This window comes from Capra hircus, chromosome 3 (genome assembly GCF_001704415.2).
Source record: "Capra hircus breed San Clemente chromosome 3, ASM170441v1, whole genome shotgun sequence".
Taxonomy (NCBI): Eukaryota; Metazoa; Chordata; class Mammalia; order Artiodactyla; family Bovidae; genus Capra; species Capra hircus.
This window is the reverse complement of record NC_030810.1, coordinates 107,172,535-107,192,050: the sequence shown is the minus strand read 5'-3', so window position 1 is coordinate 107,192,050 and position 19,516 is coordinate 107,172,535. Positions and strand designations below refer to the sequence as shown.

Here is a 19,516-nt window from a genome sequence, read left to right as displayed (position 1 = left end):
GGAGACATGTGTCTTTTTCAATTTTGATTTCCTCAGAGTATATGCCTCGGAGTGGGATTGCTGGGTCATATGGTTGTTTTATTCCTGGTTTTTAAAGGAATCTCTATACTGTCTTCCATAGTGGCTGTATCAGTTTACATTCCCACCAACAGTGCAAGAGCATTCCCTTTTCTCCATAGCCTCTCCAGCATTTATTGTCTATAGACTTTTGGAGGACGGCCATTCTGACTGGTGTGAGGTGATATCTCATTGTAGTTTTGATTTGCATTTCTCTAATAGTAAGCAATACTAAACATCTTTTCATGTGTTTGTTAGCCATCTGTATGTCTTTGGAGAAATGTCTGTTTAGGTTTTTTTCCCACTTTTTAATTGGGTTGGTTGTTTTTCTGGTATTGAGTTGTATGAACTGCTTGTATATTTTGAAAATTAATCCTTTGTCAGTTGTTTCATTTGCCATTATTTTCTCCCATTCTGAAGGCTGTCTTTTCACCTTGCTTATAGTTTCCTTTGCTGTGCAAAACTTTTCAGTTTAATCAGGTCCCACTTGTTAAATTTTAGTTTTATTTACATTACTCTAGGAGGTGGGTCATAGAGGATCTTACTTTGATTTATGTCACCAAATGTTCTGCCTATGTTTTTCTCTAAGAGTTTTATAGTTTCTGATCTTACATTTAGGTCTGTAATCCATTTTGAGTTTGTCTTTGTGTATGGTGTTAGGAAGTGTTCTAATTTCTTTCTTTTACATGTAGTTGTCCAGTTTTCCCAGCACCATTTATTGAAGAGGCTGTCTTTGCCCCATTGTATATTCTTGCCTCGTTTGTCAAAAACAAGGTACCCATAGGTGCATGGGTTTATTTCTAGGCTTTCTATCTTGTTCCATTAGTCTATATATATTTTGTGCCAGTACCATATTATCTTGATGACTGTAGCTTTGTAGTATAATCTGAAGTCAGGAAGGTTGATTCCTCCAGCTCCAATTTTCTTTCTCAAGACTGTTTTGACTTTTTGGGGTCTTTTGTGTTTCCATATGAATTGTGAAATTTTTTGTTCTAGCTCTGTGAAAAATGCCATTGGTAATTTAATAGGGATCTTATTGAACCTGTAGATTGTGTTTGGTAGTATAGTCATTTTCACAATATTGATTCTTCCTACCCAGGTACATGGAATATCTCTCCATCTAGTTATGCCATATTTGATTTCTTTCATTCAGTTCAGTTCAGTTGCTCAGTCGTGTCCGACTCTTTGTGACCCCATGAATCGCAGCACGCCAGGCCTCCCTGTCCATCACCAACTCCCAGAGTTCACTCAGACTCACGTACATCGAGTCAGTGATGCCATCCAGCCATCTCATCTTCTGTCGTCCCCTTCTCCTCCTGCCCCCAATCCCTCCCAGCATCAGAGTCTTTTCCAATGAGTCAGCTCTTCGCATGAGGTGGCCAAAGTACTGGAGCTTCAGCTTTAGCATCATTCCTTACAGAGAAATCCCAGGGCTGATGTCCTTCAGAATGGACTGGTTGGATCTCCTTGCATTCCAAGGGACTCTCAAGAGTCTTCTCCAACACCACAGTTCAAAAGCATCAATTCTTCGGCGCTCAGCTTTCTTCACAGTCTAACTCTCACATCCATACATGACCACAGGAAAAACCATAGCCTTGACTAAACTGACCTTAGTCGGCAGAGTAATGTCTCTGCTTTTCAATATGCTATCTAGGTTGGTCATAACTTTCCTTCCAAGGAGTAAGCATCTTAAATTCATGGCTGTAATCACCATCTGCAGTGATTTTGAAGCCCCCCAAAATCAAGTCAGCCACTGTTTCCCCATCTATTTGCCGCGAAGTGATGGGACCAGATGCCATGATCTTCATTTTCTGAATGTTGAGCTTTAAGCCAAATTTTCCCCTCTCTTCTTTCACTTTCATCAATAGGCTCTTTAGTTATTCTTCACTTTCTGCCATAAGGGTGGTGTCATCTGCATATCTGACGTTATTGATATTTCTCCTGGCAATCTTGATTCCAGCTTGTGCTTCTTCCAGCCCAGCGTTTCTCATGATGTATTCTGCATATAAGTTAAATAAGCAGGGTGACAATATACAGCCTTGACGTACTCTTTTTCTTTCATTAGTGTCTTATAATTTTCTGTGTACAGTTCTTTCGTCTCCTTAGGTAAGTTTATTCCTAGATTTTTAATACTTTTTGTTGCAGTGCTGAATGGGATTGATTCCTTAATTTCTTTTTCTGATTTTTCATTGTTAGTATATAGAAACACAAGTGGTTTCTGTGTGTTGATTTTGTATCCTGAAACTTTGTGAAATTTACTGATTAGCTCTAGTAATTTTCTGATACTATCCTTAGGGTTTTCTATGTACAGTATCATGTCATCTGCAAACAGTGAGAGCTTTACTTCCTCTTTTCTGATCTAGATTCTTTTTATTTCTTTTTCTTCTTTGATTGCTGTAGCTAGGACTTCCAGAACTATGTTGAATAATAGTGGTGAAAGTGAACACTCTTGTCTTGTTCCTGATCTAGGGAGAATGCTTTCAGTTTTTCACCATTGAGAGTAATGTTTGCTGTAGGCTAATCATATATGGCCTTTACTGAGGTAGATTTTTTCTATGCCCATTTTTTGAAGAATTTTAAACATAAACAGGGGCTGAATTTTGTCAAAGGCTTTTTCTGCCTCTATTGAGATTATCATATGGTTTTTATTTTTCAGTTTGTTAATATGGTGCATCACATTGATTGATTTCTGTATATTGAAGAATTCTTGTATCCCTGGAATAAACCCAACTTGATTATGGTGCATGAGCTTTTTGATGTGTTCCTGAATTCTGTTAGCTAAAATTTTGTTGAGGAGTTTTGCATGTATGTTCATCAATGATATTGGCCTGTAGTTTTCTTTTTGTGTGTTGTCTTTGTCTGGTTATGGTGTCAGGGTGATGGTGGCCTCGTAGAGTGAATTTGGAAGTGTTCCTTCCTCTACAAGATTTTGAAAGAGTTTTAGAAGGATAGGCATTAGCCCTTTTCTAAATGTTTGATAGAATTCTCCTGTGAAGCCATCTGGTCCTGGGCTTTTGGGAGATTTTTTATTACAGCTTCAATTTCAATGCTTGTAATTGGGTTGTTCATAATTTCTACTTCTTCCTGATTCAGTCTTGGAAGATTGAACTTTTCTAAGAATCTGTCCATTTTCCCCGGCTATCCATTTTACTGCCATATGATTGTTCATAATTGTCTCTTATAATCCTTTGTATTTCTGCATTCTCTGTTGTAACTTCTATTTTTTCATTTCTAATTTTGTTGATTTGATTCTTCTCTCTTTTTCCTTGATATGTCTGGCTAAAGATTTGTCAATTTTGTTTATCTTCTCAAAGAACCAGCTTTTAGTTTTATTAATCTTTACTATTGTTTCTTTCATTTCTTTTTCATTTATTTCTGCTCAGATCTCTACTAATTTTGGGGTTTCTTTGTTCTTCATTTCCCAGTTGCTTTAGGTGTAAAGTTAGGTTGTCTATTTGATGTTTTTCTTGTTTCTTGAGGCAGGATTGTGTTGCTATAAACTTCCCTCTTAGAACTGCTTTTGCTGCATCCCATACGTTTTGATTTGTTGTGTTTTCATTGTCACTTATTTCTAGAAATTTTTTGATTTTCCTTTAGATTTCTCCAGTAACCTGTTGGTTATTTAGAAATGTATTGTTTAATCTCCATGTGTTTGTGTTTTTTTACAGTTTTTTTCTTGTAATTGAGACCTAGTCTCATAGTGTTGTGGTCAGAGAAGATACCTGATACGATTTCAAATTTCTTAAATTTACTGAAAGTTTGATTTGTGACCCAAGATGTGGTCTATCCTGGAGAATGTTCCATGTGCACTTGAAAAGAATGTGTATTCTTCTGCATTTGGGTGGAATGTGCTGAAGACATCAAGGAGACCCATCTCATCTAATGCATGATTTAAGACTTGTGTTTCCTTATTACTTTTCTGTTTTGATGATCTGTCCATTGGTGTGAGGACATGTTAAAATCTCCTAGTATTATTGTGTTACTGTCAATTTCTCCTTTTATGTATGTTAGCGTTTGTGTTATGTATTGAAGTGCTCCTATATTGGGTGCACAGATATTTACAATTGTTATGTCTTCCTCTTGGATTGATCTCTTGATCATTAAGTAGTGTCCTTCCTTATCTCTTGTAATCTTTATTTTAAAGTCTATTTTGTCTGATATGAGGATTGCTACTCCAGCTTTCTTTTGCTTCCCATTTTAATGGAATATATTTTTCCACTTTCTCACTTTCAGTCTGTAAGTGTCTTTAGGTCTGAAGTGGGTTTCTTGTAGACAGCATATATATGGGTCTTGTGTTTTTATCCATTCAGCCAGTCTGTGTCTTTTGGTGGGAGCATTTAATCCATTAATATTTAAAGTAATTATTGATATGTATGTTCCTATTGCCATTTTCTTAATTGTTTGGGGTTGATTTTGTAGATCTTTTTCTTCTCACCTCCCTAGGATGCCCTCCAACACTGTGCTGGTCTCTGGACCTGCTGTGGGGGCATCTAAGATTCTAATCTGGTCCTACTTCTGTGTGTTCTTGCCTCCAATGTCCACACCTATCAGAACTAGTGTGTTTTCTTTTGTGGGTGCTCTCAATGTCCTTTTATATATTCCATAGACACAGAGTCTGCCTAGTTGATCATATGGATTTAATCTTCAGCTTGTACAGCTGGTGGGAAGGTTTTGGGTCTTCTTCCTTAGCCACACTGCCCCTGGGTTTCAACTGTGGCTTTATTTCCACTTCTGATGTGAGTCGTCCACTGGGGTTTGTTCCTAAGGCTTCCCTGGAGGACTTGGGCCTGCCCCAGTGAGGGCTAGAAGTGGAGGTGGTGCAGCTGCTTGAGTCGCAGGGGTTCTGGCAGCACCAGGTACTCACGGGAGTTGGCGGCTATGGCAGCAGGAAATACAGTGCTCTAGAAGGGTATGGCAACCAGTATTGGCCAATACGTTCCAGTATTCTTGCCTGGAGAATCCCCTGACAGAGAAGAGTTGGACACAACTGAAGCAACCCTGTGTGCATAGATGCAAGATTTTTTTTTTTTTTTTTTTTTTTTTTTTGCCTATGGCAGCTCTGCCCCAGTGAGGGTTGAGTGTAAAGGTGGTGCAGCTGCTTGACTTGTGGGGACCCTGGTGGCACCAAGTGTGTAGGGGACATGGACTGCCTCCACCACGGGAGTTATGGCCCTATAAGAGTCTTTTTTCAGGCCTCTTGTAGCTGGCAGTCAGAAGGCCTTTTTGACTAGTCTTTCTCCATAGCTCTGCCTGTTCAGGCACTTAGAGGGATCCCTTGCCTGGGATCCTTCTCTGTTGCTTGTGTGTCTGACACATAGAGGCCCTCCCTTGACTGGGTTCCTACTCTGTAGATCAGTGTATCAGGCACTTTAAGGGGCACCCTCGGTGGGGTCCTACTCTAGTTCAGTTCATCAGGCATTTGATGGGCCAGTCTCTCTATTGTTTAGCTGCAGATGCTGGCATGTAGGGAGAGAAAGGGTATGGTGATGACTCCAGCCCCTAAGTGTGACTCAGCAGTATTGCCTTGCTTCCATGGCTGTCCGGCTTTCCTCCACAGGCATTTCCCACCATAATCTCCTCCCTCATATCCCCTCGATCCGTTTCTCCACAGTCAACAGCAGCCCTCGCCCTGGGATTTCTTCACAATCCCTACACTTCAGCTCCCAGTTACTATACCTTCCAGGGGACCTGTGTCCCTGTCCAGGGTATATATGGCTGTGGCAAGGACTCTGTGATTCTCACTCCATTTAGGCTGCTACAGATCAGCTGTTTCCCTCTCAGCCTTAAATGTTTCTCCTCCGACTCAGACGTTGCCCCCAATGTGGGGACTGGACCCCTGTTTCAGTTCCCCCACCTAGGAGGGCAGGTCCAGTCCTAGTAACACTCCTGTTTTCCCCCCTAGTTCCTTCATCCTACCGAGTTTTGTGTGATTCTATATATTCTTTTCGCTGGTCAGGTATTCCTGTCCTCTCTCAGCTGGTGTTTTGCGTGCACTTCTGTGTCGGAAGTGTATTCCTGATGTATCCATGGAGAGAGATGTACTCCATGTCCACCTACTCCTCTCCCATCTTGTTCGCCCATATTAGTCACGTTAGTAGCCCTAAAGAAAATAGTCTTATAAGTATATTTGCTGGGTCAAAATTTAAGCGCATTTTCAATTTGGTCAATACTGCCAAAGCTCCATTCAAGAAAGTGACTCAAATATGCATTCCCACCAAGAGCTTATCAAGGTGCCTGTTAATCCACAACTCCACCATAATTATCTGCCTGTGTTAATCTTTGCTGGACAAGATTGTCCACACTCTGGACAAGGAGTGTCCTTAAATACCCAATCTGATGGGTATTTTGTTTGTAAACAGTTAATAAGTAATGAGGAAGATAATATTTTTATATATTTATTGGCTATTTGAAGTTTCTAGTGGCTCATAGCCTTTTCACAGTTTACTGTTGTATATTTTTGTGCATTGAAAGCTGTTTGTGGATTCAGATCACTAGCTTTGTCTGTCATACATGTTTTCAACCCATTTTCCTAGGTTGCAAACTGACTTTTATTATTTGTTTACATTGTTTTTTGTTCCTTTATAAATATATTGGCAATAGGACCTTCTATTGACTTTTTTGTTTTCCCCCAGTTCCAGTGTCTCGCCCTGTCCTCACCCTCAGGACCGCCAGGGCCCAGGTTGTGGTGGGCGATGTATTAGAACTTCGCTGTGAGGCCCAGAGAGGCTCTCCCCCGATCCTGTACTGGTTTTATCACAATAATGTCACCCTGGAGACCAGCACATCTCACTCTGGACAAGGAGTGTCCTTAAACCTCTCGCTGACTGCAGATCATTCTGGGACCTACTCCTGTGAGGCCGACAATGGCCTGGGTCCCCAGCGCAGTGAGGCAGTGACACTTTTTGTCATGGGTAAGTTTTCCATGCCCAGGCCACAGGGCATGAAGAACAAAAAATGTCCTCCAAGGATGCTCTGAGTGCCCTCTCAATAGTTGACTAGGGTGGTGCCTCTCAGGAACAGGTACACAAAGCTGGAAGCATTCCAAGTTGTTATTTTCAGGAGTGTTTCTGAGAGCATGTAATTTGGATGGGAAAAAAGAGCCAAAGAAGACCACTGAATTTACTGTTTATCAGTTACTATCATCCATCCTGACCCTCAACCCTCTCATCAACCACAGATATAATCTTCCCCACAAAGAGAAGAGCCATTTCCTGTGCCACATCTATACCTGCTTAATCTCAAGAGCCCTTGGTTCATCCTCTCTCTCAGGCATCAGCTTCAGGGGTCAGGCAGTTCAAGACCACAAGCCTCTACCTCTGGCTCATGCCTGGCATCTCCCCCTCAGGGCTGACAGGGAGCAAAAGCAGCCTTATTGCCACCAGTGTCACCGGGGGACTGCTCAGCATGATGGCCATTGCTGCCGTGGCACTGCTGTTCTACTGCTGGCTCCTGAGAAAAGCAGGTGGGTGACTCCCTGGCTAACCTTCGCTTGAGTCCTTGTCCTTCCTGTCTCTGTTCCTTTAGGCTCATGCTGCCTTTGGAACCACCCCCAAGCTCTCAACAGCTAATTTCTGCACAATTCCACAGCTCCTACCTTCCCCTCTAGATCCTCCAGAATTTGTCTTCTTCAAATGCCAAGTTGCCAAAACAGCCCTTTTGGGTGGAAGTTGCTTTTACAAGATGTAGTTTATCCAACGTGACAAATTGCAGTGTATCTCCATCTCTACCCTTGAAAGACTCCCAAGGAACAAGAATAGAAGAAGAAAAACTCTGAGAAATAGGAGCAAGAACAGAAATCAAATGAAATTTTGATAACTTATTAATTTTGTAAATGTATGGTACTTTCATAGTAGATAAGTCTCTTTTCCCACATCCATCTATTGACCGTTGTTCTTCACAAACTCCAGGTTAAACAATTATGGATTGTCGGCTACTCTTTTGCATTATAACTATAAACTTCTGGAAGCCAGGATCAGTAGTTTTTGCCCAATCTTCTACCTCCATTGTGAATATCAAAGCAGGGTTCACATTTTAGTGACAATGACTTCTGGCAGGTTCTAGATGAGCCTCCTATGAGCTCTGCTCATAGGTAGACTTGTGACGTCTTCCTTTTCCTAGACTCAATGCTTCTCTGCTTTCCTTTCAGGAGGAAAGCCTACATTTGACTCCTCAAGGTAAGGCCTGGCTGTATTCCCATATGGTTAATGAAATGCCCACTGGATATAAAAATGAAATTGAATCTGGCTACTGCTAAGAATGGGGATTTCCTGATGGCTCAAATGGTAAAGAATCTGCCCTCAATGTGGGAGACCTGGATTTGATTCCTGGGTTGGGAAGATTCCCTGGAGAAGGAAATAGATATCCACTCCAGTATTCTTGCCTGGAGAATTCCAAGGACAGAGGAGCCTGGCATGCTATAGTCCATGGGGTCTTAAAGAATGGGACACGACAGAGGGACTAACACTTTCACTTTCACTGCTGAGAGCACAGTCACTGCTTCATGTCACTGAGAAGGGTTATGCCAATTCCATGTTGCCGCCTCCCTTGGGTTATCTCAAGGCAATTCCCCAGACTTTCTCACCCACCAACTTAACTAAACAGGGCTTTTTTTCTTTTATGCCTGTACGCTCAGTTGCATCTGACTCTTTGCAACCCCATGGACTGTAACAGTCCAGGCTCCTTTCTTTCCATACTTTAAGAAAGATTGGTATCTCAGAGAAATCCATAATTAGAAAGGCTCAGAGGAACTCGGGTTGGTTTGGATGTTGCTACCATGAGCTTGCTCAGGAATAGCTGTGGTGTGGCTCCTAAAGTCAACCTTGGGAATCCAAGATGGCAGTACCTTCTTCACAGGCCCCACCTCCTATTAGCAGAGAGGTGTCTCTGGATGGCCAAGTTGTGTGGCTTCATCTTCTTGGCTGTCATCACAACAGATATTGGTTAGCTGGGCTGGCCATGACCTAATCAGAGCTTTCCAGGCTTATTAACCTTACAGCATGTTAGGAAATGGATGGATTCTGTGGTCATGGTGATCACTCACACAAACTAGGCAACAGTGGACCAAGGATGTATGTCCTTGGTTTGAATCTTGGCTCTTTCCTTTTCTAGTTACATAGTCTTCAGCAAGTCATCTGTTAGAACCTCCATTTCTTTTCCATCTATAAAATAGAGAAAAAAACAGAATCAACTTAATATTGTTATAGGTACTAGCACAGTGCTTGGTACATACCAGATACATACCATAAAGTCTGGATTAATATTATGATTTATAATTTAATAGTCCCTAATAATAAACTGTTTATTATACACTCATCTATGTTTCCAGGCTTGACAACTATCCTGTGATAAAGACTTGCTAACAGGGAATGATCCTTAGAACTACTTTTTCAGGATTTCTGGGAAACATCAATGTTTCTGTTTCATAGGAATCCTTCAGCCCCAGATCCCCAAGAGTCCACCTACTACAATGTACCGGGCTGGATAGAACTGCAACCAGTATACAGCAATGGTGAGGACTGAAGACCCTCCATTTGGGCAGGGACTCCAGGGTTTGTCTGGGAAGGGGTGGGACAGGAAATGAGGAAGGGGCAGTGCAGAGGCTCAGAGGGCTCTGCTCCCTCTAGAGAATAAGCTATGACTGGGGAACAAAAATGTAGCAAGACAAGGGGGCAAGAATCTTAGAATCCTCTCAAGTGTCATCTTCTCTCCAAGTAAATCCTAACAGAGGCGAGGTGGTGTACTCGGAAGTCTGGAGTGTGAAGAAGGAGAACAAACCCACAGGTAAGACCCAAGGACCCTTGATTTTGGTGGTTGATTGCTGTGTGTGGCTCAGTCTCCACCCCTTCAGTGGGTCTGGGCCAACCAGACATAGATGTGTCCCTTGCGTTGGGTCACTGGACTTCTTGAGTTATGCCCAGCTATATTGGGCTTCCCTGGTGGCTCAGGGAGAAGGCAATGGCACCCCACTAAAGCATCTGCCTGCAATGCGGGAGACCTGGGTTCAATCCCTGGGTCAGGAAGATCCCCTGGAGAAGGAAATGGCAACCCACTCCCGTATTCTTGCCTGGAGAATCCCATGGATGGAGGAGAACTGAGATTAACTCAAGCTTATTGTGCAGAACTGCTTTCTCTTTTCTCTATGGATGGCCTCAGCATCATCTGAGTAATGAAGCCATTGCCCTAGGCAGTCACTTAATCCCTCAGAGCTTCCATGTCCTGTCTGTGAAATGAGACAGGACTGTCTCAATGCCTGTATCTATTTTTTAATGCTGCTGTGGCAAACAACCACAAGGGCTTAAACAATACTAGTTAATTATCTTACTGTGCTGTAAATCAGGCATCTAACTCAGGTCTCACTGGGCTAAAATAAGTGTCCACTGAGTTCCTTCCTGGAAGCTCCAGGGAAGAATATATTTCCTTGCCTTTTTTCAGCTTCTAAAGGATGCCCCTTTCCATGGCACATGGTCCCATCCCTCTGTCTTTAAAGCCAGCAATGTAGCATCTATCTAACCATTCCTTCCATAGTCAATGTTGCCTCTGATCACAGCTAGGAAATGTTCTCAGATTTTAAAGTTCTCCTTAAAGTCCCCTCTGGATAATCTAGGAAAATCCCTCCATTTCAAGGTCCTTAATCTTAATCACATGTGCAAAAATCCCTTTCTCCATCTAGGGTCACATAGTCACAGGTTCTAGGGGTCAGGATGTGGACATCTTTGTGGGAGACGTTATTTAGCTAACCATACTCTCTCATAGGGTTATTGTAAGGACCAGATGAGGAAGCAGATGTAGAGATGCTATAGCAGCAACAGAATCTGAGCACCTTTTATGATGAGTCTATGCTGGTTGTCTGGCTGTGTCAATATTTCTCCCTCCTGGTAGATGGTCTGCAGTGAACAATCCCAGCCTGGCTTCCTCTTGCAGGCAAAGGAAAGAACAACCTTTGGGGCTGTTTTAATTCTATTCTGAAAAAATCTGCCATGTGATTTTAGCTATTCTGCTTCCCCCCCTTTTTTGATCCCTCTTATATAAAATCAAATGACAAATGAACTGTATTTTTTTGTTCTATTCTTGGTTCAGTGGCCTCTTGACCTCTCACATGGATGAACTCATTCATACTTATAATCCCCTTTGATGAGAGTATTGCTATTATTTCCACTTCTTAGATGAGGGAATGGAGGCAAAGATACCTTAAATGACCAGCCTGAAGTCACAGAACAGTTTGTCTCCAGAATCCAAGTGTTGGGCCAAGCTCTGCTTCTCAGGACAGTTCCAGGGAGCCTTAGAATTCACTCCAAGCTAAAAGACAAAGTCCTGCTTGATGAATGCCATATTTCATTCCAGCTCTAAGAAAATAGAGTAATAATGACAGCAACTTCTAGTATCATATCAACATGTGTTGAGCAGTTCTTATGTGCCTGATACAGTTCTGAGTACTATAAATAAATGTTAAATTGTATATGCCTTAAATATATACACACATATTTATAGTTTGTTAATAGCCTTCAGAATTGTACCCTCACACTGGAATTGCTCAATGTATAACAGATATTAGAAATCACATGGACACACAACCCTATAGATAGATATTATTATTCCCATCATCCAGATGAGACAACTAAAGCAGGAGATACTGTGTGACTCGTCTAAGGCCACAGAGGTGGTACAGCTGTCCTGGAGCTCAGTTTAGGTGCTCTGGATCTGGAATCTGCTTCAAGCCAGCTGCTTCTCCATAACGTGCATGCATGCTCAGTCAATGTCTGACTTAGTGATCCCGTGGTCTGTAACCCACCAGGCTCCTCTGTCCATGGGGTTCTCATGGCAAGAATACTGGAGTGGGTTGCCATTTCCTCCTCCAGAGGATCTTCTCGACCCAGGGATCGAACCCACATCTACGCTGGCAGGTGGCTTCTTTACCACTGAGCCACATGGGAAGCCCCTCTCCACTATTAATCTATGATCAAAGCATAAACAAGATTAAAATAGATTTCTTCCTTTTGAGAGCCCCTGAGGGAGCTCCGCATGGGGAACAAAGAGTGTAGTGATGCCGCGGAGATAGCTGGTGGAAGGTGTGAGGCTGAGGGTCTTAGAAAAGGTTCAGTGGCTGTGCAGGCCCCATGGAGAAGGCTGTGGCTGGGCTGATGGCTTGGATACAAGTGGAGAATTGAGTTCACAGTTGAATGCTTCCCTTCTCTCCACAGCAGCCTCTGAACCAGAGCCTTTTAAGAAGACGGTGAGTCCCATGCCCTGTGCACCCTCCCATCTCAGGCCCACTGATCTCTGCCCCTCACCTGTGTGCTCTTTTTCCCAGGATTCCTGTGTCATCTACTCCCAGGTAAAGGGGGCTTCCACCGCAGCCTCTAAGCCCCAGTTCTTGGATCCATTGACTCCTCACAGATGAGTCCCCATAGCTCCAGACTGCTGCCTCAACCTCTGCACTCCAGAGCCATTCTTGTGGGGTGGGGGAAGGGACATCGAAGTGGGAAGATTTAAGCCACCCCAGGCCACACCCTGCAGCCAGTGCCTCCAGTGCCCACACCCTCATCTGAAAAAAACACAGGGCCCCAAGGGACTCCTGTCGACTTCCAAATTGACAGCCCTGCCACATATCCCGAACAGCATATTGTTCTCAACCCAGGGCCCATGATATTGCCCGGCTTCCTTATTGTGCTTGAGCTTCAGGCATATCCCCACTATTCTTCCATGAGGATGACACCCGAGCTCTGCCATGAATACAACTTGCTCTCAGTCAATGCTTTTCTCAGTTGCCATCAGTCTGGTATGGCTATGCACACACCCATGAGATGTGTACACTGGATTTGTTATAGACCTCTCCATGGTGGGACTGCATTCCATACTCACCTGTGTGTCTGAAACTCTAAGCTCAGCATCTGACACCAGGATAGCTTCTCTCCTGCCCATGTAACAATATCTACCTGTCCAAGTATGTGGATTTCACACACTAGGACCTAGATCCTTCCCATCCTGCCAGAAGGAACCTAGCACAGTCATGGCCAGGAGGACCAGAGATGCAGATAGAATGCAAATTGAAATATAAGAGGTGCTTATTACTACTTGAATGAATGAATGAATAAATGAGGAAGATATTATGGATCATTATGATGTATTCTTACCCTCAAACTGGCATCTGATACACTGTGCTTCCTAGGAAATTCAGGAAATAGGAAATAAATTCAGAGAAGGAGTTTGAGTGAGGAGAGATCTGTTCAGAAAGCAAGAAGGCTTCTCAAACTTCAAACTGCTTATGGGTAACCTGGGGATCACAGAGTCTTATTCAGTGGGTCTGGGTGGAGGCTAAGACCCTGTATCTATAACAAGCTCCCATGTGATGCTGATGCTACTGATCCTAAAAGTCTACTAATCCTAGGAGTCTACCAAGTACCCAGACCTTGTAGGTTTTGGCAGAGGTTCATGGAGAAGCAGTGAAGGCTGCTTCTGTCCATTGCCCAACTCCATAGGGGCCACTGATACAGCTCACATGATTCCTGCACTGTTCTTCCATCAGAACACCATCAGCTGCTGTTACTAAAAGAACTTCTCTTCTATACGCTGGGATGCATCAGTCACCCTGGGTCCAGGAAAAAGCAGTTGCCACTATCTTTGTTTCCTCACCTCGGGCCTCATATTTCTTCCATAAAGGGATTGAATACACTGTGAATAAATATACCCTGTAGCTTTCTCCATTCAAAGTTGATCTGTCTCATCTCTGAGCCATAGGATGCTTTGTTCCATTTTTATGATGCGCATCACACCTTATCTTGATCTCCACCCTCCACTGGATTGTACAGAGGGAATCATTTCCAAGCCCCATTGCCTAGAATAAAACCCTTCGCAAGGAGTTCATGATCCTTCTCCACACAGTGCTGTCCACTTCCCTCTCCAGGCTTTCCCACAGTTGTTGTTCTTCACACCCTATTCTCAGTCGCAGGGTGATCTTCCCCATTTTCTAATATAGACTGTTTGTACTTCCTCCATAGAAGGGCTTTCCCGTTATTTGCATATCCTGGAATCCTGTTCATTCACCAAGCCCCAAGTCAAATGTCAGCCCTTCCTAGAATTGATCTGTCTTCGGGATCTCATAGCATTTTCTTTTTTTCGGCCACTTTGTTTTTTTAACTGAATGATATTTGCTTCACAGACTTTTGTGGTTTTCTGTCATACATCAACAAAAATCAGTCATAGGTGCACCCAACTCCCCTCCCTCCTGAACCTCCCTCTCATCTCCCTCCCCACCCCACCCTTCTGGATTGTCACAGAGCCCCTGTTTGAGTCCCCCGAGTCATACCTAGAGCCTGTTATAAAGAGTGAGGTAAGTCAGAAAGAAAAATATATGTATCATATACTGATGCACATACCTGGAATCTAAAAAGATGGTACTGATGAATTTATTTTCAGGGCAGCAATGGAGAAACAGACATAGAAAACAGACCTCAGGACACAACAGGAGGGGAGGAGGGAGAGGGTGAGATGTATGGAGATGGTAACATGGAAATTTATAATACCATATGTGAGACAGCCAGTAGGGATTTGCTGTGTGACTCAGAGAACCTACAGCACTTTTACACAGTGAGACTTGGAATCACTAATGGTTGATGTTTGGAGGGAACATAGTTTAAACCACTTCTCTAACTTTGTGGTTGGAAGTTGAGAACCAGAGAGGAAGTGTAACTAGCTGAAAATTAAGCAACCAGTTAGTGGCAAAGGGCACACTAAACTAAACCCAGGAGAGTGCTCTTTCCTCTACATGGTTCCTCTGCTACAAAGACATGTGCATTTTTGTGTCACCAACAAGACTGAGTTCCTTAAAAGCAAAGCCCAGGTGGCCAGCGTGGTGCCTGGTATTCAACCGGTGCTCAATGAATGGTTGTCAAATTGGATGTCTATCAAATCCCCTGACAAATAAATATCACCTCCACAAATTCATTTATACCCCAGAGAAGTGCATACATGTCCTTCAATCTCAGAGCTTTTTTAATTTATATATATAATCTCAGTAAAAATCATTGTTATGAGATCCATCTCTCAGTTTGAGATGAATGCTGTGTTTTGTTCAAAACCTGGGTGACCTGCAGATATCTCAAACATGACATAAAACCCAGTCTGTTGTCCCCATGAAACCTGCTCTCCTTCCTGTGTTCTCTCTCCTCTTTCCTTCCCTCCTCTCTTCCTTCTCTCCTTCCCTATCTCTTCCTCCCCGCTCCTCCCTTTGCCTTCTTCTTCTCCTCCCTTCCCCCTTCTTCTTCTGCTTTTCCTTTGTCTTCTGTCTGCCCCTCGCTCTCTGTGTTTTCCATCGTCTTCTTTTCCTAGTTGTAGATAGCACTATCTAATCACCCAAGACAGAAGATGCATAGCCTTCTCTGAGTCTCTACATTGAATTGGTCACCCAAGCCAGTTCAGCCAACTGTCTTTCCTTGGACACACCACACAGCATGCAGGATCCTAGGCCCAGGATGATGAATCAGATCTGGGGGGCCATGCAATAGAAGCATGGAGTCTTAATCACTGGACCACCATGGAACTCCTGGTCAACTTTATTTTTGAACTGTCTCCCAAATCACATCTTCCTTTAGTGTCCACCCCTACTGCCTTAGTACACGCCCTTGTCACCTGCCACCAGGACTGCATAGTATTCTCACAAGTGCTTTCTCCACTTCCAGATTCCCTCCTTGCACAGCCACTCCCAACAGATGTGCCAGGATGCCCTCCCAACAGAGTTACTAGTATGATCTTTCTAAAACCCAGCTCCACTTACTACTCTGCTTGAAATCCTTCAGTTATTCAGAGTTCAGGCTCCATCATGGGGTATAAGGCTCTTCCTGACCTAGATCCAACTTACATTTACAGCTCTAGCTCCCAATATCTCCTTTAACAGACAAGAACCCTTACCATGTATTCCTGCCACACAAACTTCTTTCCATTTCCTACACACACCACCTTCTTTCAAGTAGCCATGACGTTTTTCTCCTTTTTTTTCTATCAAAATCACTCATCCTTCAACACCTAATTCAAACGTCACCACTCAGTGAGGCCTCATTTCTCTCAATGGGTTTCCATAACCTATGTTTCTTACACTTCTTACAAAAGTGTATGTGTGTGTGTGTGTGTGTGCATGCGCACACGCGCACGCATATACTTCTCTCCCTAGACTACTTAAAACCTATCTAGAGTTGAGTGTTACAGCTAGTTCTAGTTTATAACCCTCCCATCACCCTCATATCAGCCTCAGCACACAACACCGGGCCTGGTGAATCATAGAGACTCAATTTATAGTGAATAAATGAATGCGCAACAGTATTGAACTGACTTTCCCTATTTTCCTCAGAATAACACCTAAAGCATCAAAGTTGAGCTCAAAAGTTGATAACAACTCACATGTGCTGCAGAGGAACTTTTGACACAATCCCACAGGATTGACTCGGAAGTGGCTGCATGACTCTTGAGCACCTCCCTGGCTTCTCACACCTCTTCTATCAGCTGTTGGTCAGAGTTCGTTGAAATGGGTGATTGGGGAGGAGATGGTGGTTGGTGGGGAGTAATGGGCATTTTACTTTCCCTCCCCACTCCATCCAGGAGAAGACAGAACTCCACCCCTCACCTCACCACTCAAGGAGAACTGTTGATCCTTGGGCAGAAAGCAGAGCCCAATGAGAGAGTGTTTAAGAGATCTTGACATGAGTGCCCTGGGGCTTGGGGATGTTAGAGAGAACACTTTATTTCTCACTCTTGTAGTTTCCTCTCATGGGAAGAGAGTTCTATTAGCATCACACTTATGGCCTCCAGTAGTTTTAGAAGGAGAGCATAGTCCAGCCCTTCTTTTTTCATGGCCAAGAGCAACCCACAGGATTGCATGTTCCTCTCTGTTCTAAATTCTAAAGGGTCTGCCTCTACATGGGATACTGACAGTTTCACAGGCATAACCCTGACCTCAGTGTTTGCGCAGGAGGCTTCAAACCTTGAGAAGCAAAATAGAGAATTCAGGGGAGCCAAATGCACAGCAAGAGATGAGGTTTCTGTTCCAGGCAGGGCAGACAGCTCTATGCTTTGGTGGTGTTTACCAGATATAGACCATGTGGGTTTCTTTTACTGTTTTTTTTTTTTTTTTTTTTTATGACAATGTTTGGAGCTGAGTTGGCTTTTGGGGGCTGAACTTGAGAGAGGAGCTCTAAGCCTCAGACTGCGTTGTTTGGTGGCAGGTCACTAGAACTTGGGCAAAGTTTTGACCAAGGGCTGTAGGGCTGGGGGTGTGCACATTGACCATTAAGCTATGGTGAGCAAGTGCACAGACTCTTCTGGTTGCAGTGGCCCCAGACATAGCTTGCACTATTCCTGTGGTTGTGAATTCAGGCAGCTGCTTCTGCTGGTCAAAGGTTCCAGTTTCTTCTGGCACTCGGGGGCAGAACCTCTCTCATACACATGCCGTGAACCTTCCCTCTATAGTCTAAGGCTCCCAATCAGGCTGAAGTGCAAATGTGCAGAGAAGTTGATTCTGACAATGGCATATTGGAAGCAATGGAAATATTTTGCTCCTTTTCTCCTCTCTACAGTCCCCTGCCTAAATGCACCACTCAGAGATGCAAAGCTTTATTTACATAACTTCTTTGAGGGCTCCTTGAGTGAAAAAGCAATTGATTTGTTGCAAGACTGTGGCAGGTTTGGGGTGCATGCATGCAAGCTGCTTCAGTCGTATCCAATTCTTTGCCACCCTATGGACTGTAGCCAGCCAGGGTCCTCTGTCTATGGGATTCTCTAGGCAAGAATACTAAAGTGGGTTGCCATGCCCTTCTCCAGGGGATCTTCCCAACCTAAGGATCCAACCTGTCGCTTAGGTCTGCATTGGCAAGCAGGTTTTGTTTTTGAGTTTTTAAAAAACCCACTAGCGCCACCTAGTGGCACCTCTGAGCCACAAGGGGAGCCCCAAGTTAGGGCTGCTGCTGCTGCCGCTAAGTTGCTTCAGTCGTGTCCGACTCTGTGCGACCCCATAGACGGCAGGCCACCAGGCTCCCCCATTCCTGGGATTCTCCAGGCAAGAACACTGGAGTGGGTTGCCATTGCCTTCTCCAATGCATGGAAGTGGAAAGTGAAAGTGAAGTCGCTCAGTCGTGTCCGACTCTTAGCGACCCCATGGACTGTAGCCCACCAGGCTCCTCCGTCCATGGGATTTGTTACACAATCTTAAATGTGTTCTTTCCCAGTCTCTCTCCTATCCCTTCTCCCTCTTGCTCCCCTGAGATTATACTCACTCATAGTGTGTTAGCTCACAAGCTTGTGCTTCAGGCTATCTTCTAGATGAAAGTCAAGGGTCCAGCAAAGCTAGCAGCCTGAAAAAGGGGCTCATTTTTCCTTCAACAGAACGGTTTTTCGGAACAGCTATGGCTGTGGCCAAGCTTCAGCCATAAAACAGAATATGTTCATTCAAGGCCTTTGGTGTATTGAAAGCCAGGGCAGTCTTTTCTGCTTTCAGTGCAATGGCAGCTATTTCCATGTGTGTCACAGAGCTTTGCAAGCTGTTCAACATTAGGGCCTTGCCAAGATAGGCAGGGCTGGGTCTGCTGATCTAATCGCAGATGAGCGTTTTGACAAGGACACCAAACACTAGAGACATGAGCCTGAACTGCAGCCCTGCGCTGCCTTACAGAGCACAAGGGAGGACACTTGTCTCCACTACAGGACTTCAAAGAATACAAAGACAGGACAAGGGGAACGCATCCCTGGGAGCCCCTGGGATGCCCGGCTGCAAATTGAGAGACGACAACAGCAAGAACAACTCAGGACTAAAGGAAAAGATCTGCTCAGTGTCTCTGATTTTGGGGCCACAGACCCAACAAAGTTCATACTCAGTGCAGCTCTGAGAAGGTGGTGCTACCAGGCTCTAAAAAGGAAATTTTAAAATTCTTCAATGGAGAAGAAAGATGTCTCCTAGGTGAATTTCTACCCCTTTCCCAGGATGGTGAATTCATAGTTGCAAACAAATCTTAAGATTTCCTCCATTTTAGTTTTGTGGTAGATCACAAATTATAGACTCTAAACTTTATAGAGATTTAATTCTGGTGAATCTTTTCCATCTACCCTCCATGATTCAGACACCAGTCTCTTTGGCAATGCTAAAAGCTAGACTCTTGGGACCCAATTATGTTGGGATAAATGTTTTATTAGCTTGATATTAGCTTCTTTTCTAAAGTCAGTAAGTGTAGGGTCAGTGCTATGATATTCTGACATGTCCTATTAACTCTCTGGATTCTTTCAAATAGTGTGTTTGTTCACTCTGGCTGCTATAACAAAAATACCATAGACAGTAGCTTATGAACAGCAGAAATTTATTTCTTAGGGTGCTAGAATCTGTGAAATCCACAACCAAGGTGCTGGCAGATTTAGTATCTGGTGAACGTTTGCTTTTTGGTACTTAAATATGTCTTCACATGGCAGAAAGGGTAAAAAGAGCTCC

General features: G+C 43.6%; 1 protein-coding gene across 1 annotated transcript in view; it reads left to right on the top strand.

Annotated features, from left to right (window-relative positions):
• FCRL5 (Fc receptor like 5) overlaps nucleotides 1–13,156 on the top strand; it is a 74,838-nt gene extending 61,682 nt beyond the window's left edge. The window contains 7 exon segments of the mRNA XM_018046527.1: nucleotides 6,690–6,968; nucleotides 7,403–7,519; nucleotides 8,204–8,231; nucleotides 9,483–9,565; nucleotides 9,769–9,837; nucleotides 12,255–12,286; nucleotides 12,365–13,156. Coding sequence (XP_017902016.1) covers nucleotides 6,690–6,968; nucleotides 7,403–7,519; nucleotides 8,204–8,231; nucleotides 9,483–9,565; nucleotides 9,769–9,837; nucleotides 12,255–12,286; nucleotides 12,365–12,454 — 698 coding nt within the window. The 3' untranslated portion in view covers nucleotides 12,455–13,156.